Here is a 7794-nt window from a genome sequence, read left to right on the forward strand (position 1 = left end):
GACAAGAAATTTGTGGAGTTTTAATGACTCCAACCTAAGTGTATGTAAACTTCCGACTTCAACTGTATGCTGACAGGTGACACTGTTCAACTACATGCCAATTTGAATAAGCTGAGGGAGTGCTAAAGAAAAGGTTAACAAAGTTCATATGAGGCTGATTAACTTCATGACATTCAACATTCATTTCAGAAATCTCTAACAGATGAATATATTAAAAAGTGTTCATAAGTCAGTTGATATACTATTACTTATAGATCATTATGAATCTGTAGAAAACGGTTAGTAAGATATTGGTTGAAATTGTGTGGTTGAAGTTTTGATGCTTGGCAAATAGTGTGATAGTAAGAAAATCACACCATTTAAAGCAATTCGTTATGTGTTATGTTTATTATTGATTCGTAACTAAACTGATGATTAACAATATACTTATGAAGCCTAGAAACCCTTACATTAATGTAAAGTGTTACCGTCCAAACGTACTCAAATACAATAATACCTGAGCATACAACATAAATAGTTCCGAAAGGTTAGCAAGGAGCAGGGTAAGGACTGACACAAGGCATCAGATCTGTTTACACAATAGCCTGCTGAGGACATACTGCTCTCATATTTCACCACAGATTTCACATTCTAACAGTTATTCTAAAGCCCCAGCCCCTATGCCGTACCTCCATCACGGGAAAAAAAACACTCCAAAATACCCCAAAAATTGTGTTTTTCCTAACAGGCTCCAAAACCCAGGTTATGGTTTCGTGGGCTTGTGTTAGAAACTAAAAGTGTTCTGTTACACTGCACAACTCCTCCCTCTCCTACCATTCACCCAGAGGCCTGGCCAATGAGAGTTAGCCATTGGTCCCTCCCACCAGGGAGGCTCTTAAAACCAGTGCTGTAGCTAATTCTCTGTCTAACCACTCAGGTCTCCCCAGTACTCCAGACAAGCCGCCTGCCACTCTATCTCCCCCTTATTCTCCTGCACTCACCAACCACTCAAGACCAGCCAGGATGTCGGTCAGGAAAACCACCAGCTACACCGTCAAGTCCTCTTCCTCCGGGGCAGCCCCTCGCAGCTTTAGCAGCATGTCCTACTCTGGACCCAGCCAGGGGGTCTCTCGCCAGAGCTACAGCGCCCGCAGCTCCTATGGAGGGGCCAACAGAGGCATGGGAGGTGGGTTCGGGGCCGGTGGTGGAGGCGGCAGCTACATTTCCAGCTCCTCTGCCTATGGAGGTGGCATGGGCCTGGGGATGGGGATGGGTGGCGTCTCTCATGCCCCCATCACTGCTGTCCAAGTGAACAAGAGCCTGCTTGCCCCCCTTAACCTGGACATCGACCCCAACATCCAGATCGTCCGCACCCATGAGAAAGAACAGATCAAGGGCCTCAACAACCGCTTTGCCTCCTTCATTGATAAGGTCAGTCCTGGTAACTTGTCTGTCTGCCTTACTGTGCCTATGAAGATATCTGACAATGTAGTTTGCCAGGAGCTTGTAAACTCCCAGAAAATGTAAAAGGGAAGTAGAGACAGTCATGTACTGTGGGATTTTATGAATCGATCTCTATTAGCCATTAGAATGCTGAGGTGTCTGTTGTGTAATGAATGTGGAACAGTGGAGAAGATCCATAGAAAAGTCCACGTTGTGTAATGCTGGTACACTCCGTTAGAGCTCTGTTACAGTATGTTAAGTTGATTACACGCACAAGCAAACTCATGAGTTTGGAAAAGGGAAGGAAATGTAGAAAAATCTGATATTGAACAAAGCAAAGATACAGTCAAACTAACTAACTGTGATCGTCTTTCCCTGGGTTCTCAAGAATTCACATCTTGCAGTAATTGTCCTTTTATAGTGATGAATAACAAAAGTGCAGCAGGGTGGGGTGGGGGAGTGAGTTTCTACAGAAGGGTGTGTCTGTTTCTGGTTAAAGTATAACTCATAGCTAGTGATCTGGTTTACTTTGGGAATGGCTACCCTGACCCTGCAGAGGGGTGTATGTGACCCGCCCCACCCTGGATGACATGACAAAAAAGGTCATACACCTGAAACACAGACAGGTCATCACCATCATTGCTATGCTTACGTACATTTCACATTCCTAACAAGTCTTGGAACAATGGAGTGAAATTCATTGATAGGGTAGCCTATACTGATAGATGGAGGGCAACATCTGAACACGGTCAAACATCAATAGATAACATTTACAAGTGATAGCAATGTTTGATATTGCTTTCATTCATGCCTGCGGGGGCGTTTTCTTTATGGGTTTTCTACTGTCCTATCTGTCCCACATGCGTAGGCTGCTCCAGTGGGTTAATATTTTAAAAGGGCAGCTGGTTTCATGTTCTAGCTAACACTAGTGGATTGATTACATAAAAAGGAGCAAAACTAATCAGAAAGAGATTTCACCTCTGCCTGTTTCCAAAGAAACTAAATTAAAATGTGCAAATAGACTCTCTTATCGTGATAACAATTCCCTTTTATACTTATTTCTAAGTATTGAATCTTATCCAATACCAGTTGATGCAGCCATTTTAGGAGAATTCCTGATCTCACCTGAGGCTCAGCCAGGAGCAATGTCCACTGACAGCCATCTATCTATTTTCTCACCCTATTGTTAGACAGCCAACATGTCAGCGTGCATGCTCTCCCCCTCCCCCATTAAACCTACCTGTATACTGCAGTCAAATATTTACATTCTAGCCGTTTGGATGAAGCCCCGCCTATATCTTTGTCCTGTTCCTCTCTATTCTCCACTTCCCGACCTTGCCCTTTTAAAACAGGAAAACATGAAGGAAGCCTAAATCACCAGCTCTTTCCATCTGCCCCCTCTGCCTCCTGTCAGGATGCACGTCATAGCTTCCTTGGAAAAACAGCTTGCTAGGTCTATCCTGAAAACAGAGCCAGATGTCCGTACACGTTCCAAACACTAATTGAAGCAATAAACACCCTAATTTAATGAGGATGACATGATAGTCATGGATGAGTCATGTTAGCCCACCATCAAAGTTCCTAATGTCCTTTTATTCAAAAATGATATTCTTCTCTTTATTCTCTCATATAAAAACAGAAAAAGTCCCAAAGGCAACAATATAATTTGATAAACTTGTGATCAGTGTGCCTATCAAATGAATAAACATCTACCCCCTCTCTCTACACATAGGTACGCTTCCTGGAACAGCAGAACAAAATGCTGGAGACCAAGTGGGGTCTCCTCCAGGGACAGACCACCACCCGCTCCAACATTGACGCCATGTTCGAGGCCTACATCGCCAACCTGCGCAGACAGCTGGACAGCCTGGGTAACGACAAGATGAGGCTGGAGGCTGACCTGCACAACATGCAGGGTCTGGTCGAGGACTTCAAGAACAAGTGAGTTAGACTTCAAGAAGAAGTGACTACAAATGTTACTCATTCTCAGCAAATGCTGTGATTAGGCTTCTGTCCCAGTGCATAGCACCATTGTAGAGATAAGGTCATGGAACGCATGTTAGTAAAGGGAGTTTCATGGAGTTTTTGATTTAATCAGTAATACAGGACACACCAGTAATAGGTCATTTCAGTACTATGGATGGACAACACCCAACTGCAGTCCATTTTTTTTACATCATAGGGATTACCCCATTGAATAAGCGTTTCCTGGAGGGACCATTCTATTTCATATGTCTGGAGGTGAAAATCATTTAGATGACAGAGCTGGATGTCTTTCAGCTTCATGTCACACACCTGCATCATGGCACACACATGAGTGTGTCAGTCCTGACAAATTATATGAGCATATAAGCAGTCTATGTCCTTAGGAGAAAAGGCACAAAGTAAAGAAACACCACACAAGTTCGGCACGGAGTCAAGATACCACAGTAGAAAACAATTCCCAGACACATATTTGTTGTGGACATTTGTTGTGGGCGTAGCACTCATGCCCCCTAGTGTGATAATTGTACATTACCTATATAACTATAATAAAACATAATAAATAGTTACAATATAATTATGACATAGAAATATATAAAATGTAATCTTGAATATATGAATATCAGAAAAAGCTAACAATTGCTCTGTATCTTCCTCTCAGATATGAAGATGAGATCAACAAGCGTACAGAGTGTGAAAATGACTTTGTGCTCATTAAGAAGGTTAGTAACTTCAATTTGGATCCCATTCGTTTTTTTCTGTCATTCTCTTATTGTCATCTTGCCATCTTAGTAACATATTGATTGTGAATGTCCCACTCAGGACGTGGATGAGGCCTACATGAACAAAGTTGAGCTGGAGGCTAAGCTGGAGAGCCTGACCGATGAAATTAACTTCCTGAGGCAGATCTATGAGGAGGTACGGCATTGAGTTCATCGCTTAGCTACTTCAGTTGTTGATAAGACACTCAGTCATTACAACCAGTTGTGTTGTTGGCGGCTTCCAACAACTGCTCCGATGTATTTGCATGCAGTTTATTTATTGACTGAGTTATGGCATACGGATCTGCTTGGTATCTGGACTTTGACGTCAAACTGAGGGACTCAATCTGGGTGGGTTTTTATCTCTGGGGAAGGCAGACGTCTGAAAGCCTTGTCTGCAATAGGCCAAGTGTTTAATGGTCTCTCTCTCTCCTTCTCTCTCTTTCCAGGAACTGCGTGAGCTTCAGTGCCAGATTAAGGACACCTCAGTGGTGGTGGAGATGGACAACAGCCGTAACCTGGACATGGATGCCATCGTGGCTGAAGTGCGCGCCCAATATGAGGACGTCGCCAACAAGAGCCGGGCCGAGGCGGAGACATGGTACAAGAGCAAGGTACAGTAATGGGCTTAAATATATATTTTCTCCCTTTGGCCACTTAATTATGTTCAGGTCTGCTAATAGCCTTTCAGTATACTGTATGTGGTTCAAATGAACATAAGTTGATGTCACATGGTTCTTCCACACTAACCATGTATTACCAACAAACCATCCACTTTCTCCTCTGTTGGATGTTTAGTATGAGGAGATGCAGACATCTGCCACCAGATATGGGGATGACCTGAGATCCACCAAGACAGAGATCTCCGACCTGAACCGTATGATCCAGAGGCTGCAGTCTGAGATCGACTCCGTCAAGGGACAGGTACACAATAAAGAATCTCTGTGCTAATTTGATTGGTGGCATGTAGACCCGCATGATGTTGACAGAATAGAGTATTTTTCAACGGCATTATCAATTTGATAATAAGCAGCGACATGCTGCGTCTTTGTCTTCTGTTAGCGTGCCAACCTGGAGAACCAGATAGCCGAGGCTGAGGAACGTGGTGAGATAGCAGTGAAGGACGCCAAGCTCCGCATCAGGGACCTGGAGGATGCCCTCCAGAGAGCCAAGCAGGACATGGCCCGCCAGATCAGGGAATACCAGGACCTGATGAACGTCAAACTGGCCCTGGACATTGAGATCGCCACCTACAGGAAACTGCTGGAAGGAGAGGAGGACAGGTGAGCCTTTTGACAAACACAGAAATGGGAAACATCAATTTGAATGAACAGTGTAATCTTAATATAAGATAATGGACATTTATTACCAAAAACAAACATTTTCAAAATGGTCTTCTTTTCACCACCAGGCTAGCAACTGGTATCCAGTCCATCAACATAACCAAACAGAGCTGTAAGCACCTGCTTTCTTCAAATAAAACCCTGTGTTTTCCCCTTATGTGTTGTGGTGCATTCATAACACCTTGATATTCATATTTAGCCAGCCTCTACTCACCTGTTGTCTCTCTCTGTGTCACCTTACAGCTAGCTACAACTCCTTCCCCTCTGAGAGTGTTAACAGCAGCTACACTAGCGGCTACTCCAGTGGCTTCTCCGGTGGATACGGTGGTGGATATGGCGGTGGATACGGCGGTGGCAGCAGCTACAGCTCTGGTAGTGGCTACGGCGGCGGCAGCCGCTACGGCGGTGGCAGCGGCACCAACGTCATCACCCAGAACAAGAAGAGTGTTGTCATCAAGATGATCGAGACCAGGGATGGCAAAGTTGTTTCTGAGTCCTCTGAAGTGGTCGATGATTGAGCGGCTGGATAATGCCCCCTTGTCTACTCTCTTGCGCACCATTCCACTACAGTGTAACAATTCAAGTCAAAGGCAAACAATGCTACATGAGAAGAAATATAAATGTGGCTGTTAAGCAATAAACATTTTTAATCCAACCAAAGATTTGAAAGGGACCAAATAATATTTTTCTTGTTCATACTGTATGTCTTTCACCTTTTCTAATTCTGTACTAAAACAAAATGCCTGCAGTTTGCTACACCACAAGTAAATAAGCAAAACCATAAGTTGCAACTTGTAGTACATTCTGTCCAAACCTATGCAACCCTGTTAACTGTATAGAGGGCCATTCTCTGAGTGCAGTTGCATGAAACGGATGATAACGTTGTGTTCATGAGTAGTGTTGCTCAGAGGGAGTGTGAATGTAACAGTGCAGCAGCCGTGTTTTTGGTCAACTAGTCTAAAATGTCTGCTAGGCTTAAGTAGAAGTGCATGTCTTCCCTGTCGTGTTCTATTGGACCCCAAAGAAGCTGCCCACAGTGTACTGTTGCCTGAGGTGCTGTTTTTGCTACCAAACAATTAAATGTGTTTACTGAAAACTGCTTGGGTTGTCTGAGTTTCTCGTCTCGATTCTGTATGCATATAGGTAGCCTAGTGGTTAGAGCGTTGGACTAGTAACCGAAAGGTTGCAAGATTGAATCCCGGAGCTGCCAAGGTAAAAATCTGTTGTCCTGCCCCTGAACAAGGCTGTTAACCCACTGTTCCTAGGTTATCATTGAAAATAAGATTTTTTTCTTAACTGACTTGCCTAGTTAAATAAACAAATATTTGTTTTTTATTGTGAATTCCAACATGGCAGCCATAATTGCATAATCTACAATTATGAGCTGTGTTCAACCCTGTCACTCAGAATTTCCCAACTTGGGTTGCACACATAAATGAGCATCCAATGTCATGAAGTCAGTGTAAAAACCTGAGCTAGGGGCCTCCCGGGTGGCGCAGTGGTCTAAGGCACTGCATTGCAGTACTAGCTGTGCCACCAGAGATTCTGGGTTTGAGCCAAGGCTCTGTTGCAGCTGGCCATGACTGGGAGGCCCATGGGGCAGTGCACAATTGGCCCAGCGTCATCCAGGTTAGGGAGGGTTTGGCTGGCAGGGACATCCTTGTCTCATTGCACACTAGTGACTCCTGTGGCAGGCTGGGTGCAGTGCATGCTGACCAGGTGTATGGTGTTTCCTCTGACACATTGGTGTGGCTGGCTTCTGGGTTGGATGTGCATTTTGTCAAGAAGCAGTGCAGCTTGGTTGGGTTCTGTTTTGGAGGACGCATGGCTCTCGACCTTCGCCTCTCCCGTGTCCGTATGGGAGTTGCAGCGATGAGACAAGACTGTAACTACTACCAATTGGATACCATGAAACTGGGGAGAAAAAAGGGGTAACCCCCCCCCCCCTGAGATAATGGCTTTGTTCATGACAATCAAAACCATGGGTAAATTGTGACTGACTGATCTACATATAATAAAGAGTAGTTATTTATTATGCAAGTTTCTTTATAGATCAGTCAGTCGGCAGTCACCTGCACTGTCGGCTGCAATGTCGAACAAGCCCAACATTAGTAAAAGTGAAAAAGGGGAAGAGACAGAGAAGCATCCAGTGGTAGTAAAGGAGAACGGACACAAGTTGAAGGTGATATACACAGCACCCCAACAAATGACTCCACACCTCTACACAAGCCTTTCTTGGGCTGTGATAATATATTGCACACCATTCTACTGTACATAACACCAAA

The 7794-nt window shown here is 44.2% G+C and overlaps 1 protein-coding gene across 1 annotated transcript; it reads left to right on the forward strand.

The window, feature by feature from the left end:
* The first annotated feature begins 900 nt into the window (after positions 1-900).
* On the forward strand, positions 901-6605 carry LOC115169004 (keratin, type II cytoskeletal 8). Its single transcript, XM_029724599.1, has 9 exons — positions 901-1410; positions 3155-3363; positions 4067-4127; positions 4228-4323; positions 4616-4780; positions 4965-5090; positions 5229-5449; positions 5578-5621; positions 5753-6605. The coding sequence occupies exons 1-9, from the start codon at positions 1003-1005 to the stop codon at positions 6025-6027; spliced, it is 1605 nt and encodes a 534-aa protein (XP_029580459.1). The 5' UTR covers positions 901-1002; the 3' UTR covers positions 6028-6605.
* The last annotated feature ends 1189 nt before the right edge of the window (positions 6606-7794 follow it).

Source organism: Salmo trutta, chromosome 30 (assembly GCF_901001165.1).
Source record: "Salmo trutta chromosome 30, fSalTru1.1, whole genome shotgun sequence".
Classification (NCBI taxonomy): Eukaryota; Metazoa; Chordata; class Actinopteri; order Salmoniformes; family Salmonidae; genus Salmo; species Salmo trutta.

What these genes read in the sequence shown, in the direction of transcription:
- LOC115169004 (XM_029724599.1), top strand. Translation starts at nt 1,003, where the DNA reads ATGTCGGTCAGGAAAACCACCAGCTACACCGTCAAGTCCTCTTCCTCC. An exon ending in GTCGAGGACTTCAAGAACAA is followed by an intron (nt 3,364 to 4,066) that starts GTGAGTTAGACT and finishes TCTTCCTCTCAG; the next exon opens with ATATGAAGATGAGATCAACA. An exon ending in ACTTTGTGCTCATTAAGAAG is followed by an intron (nt 4,128 to 4,227) that starts GTTAGTAACTTC and finishes TGTCCCACTCAG; the next exon opens with GACGTGGATGAGGCCTACAT.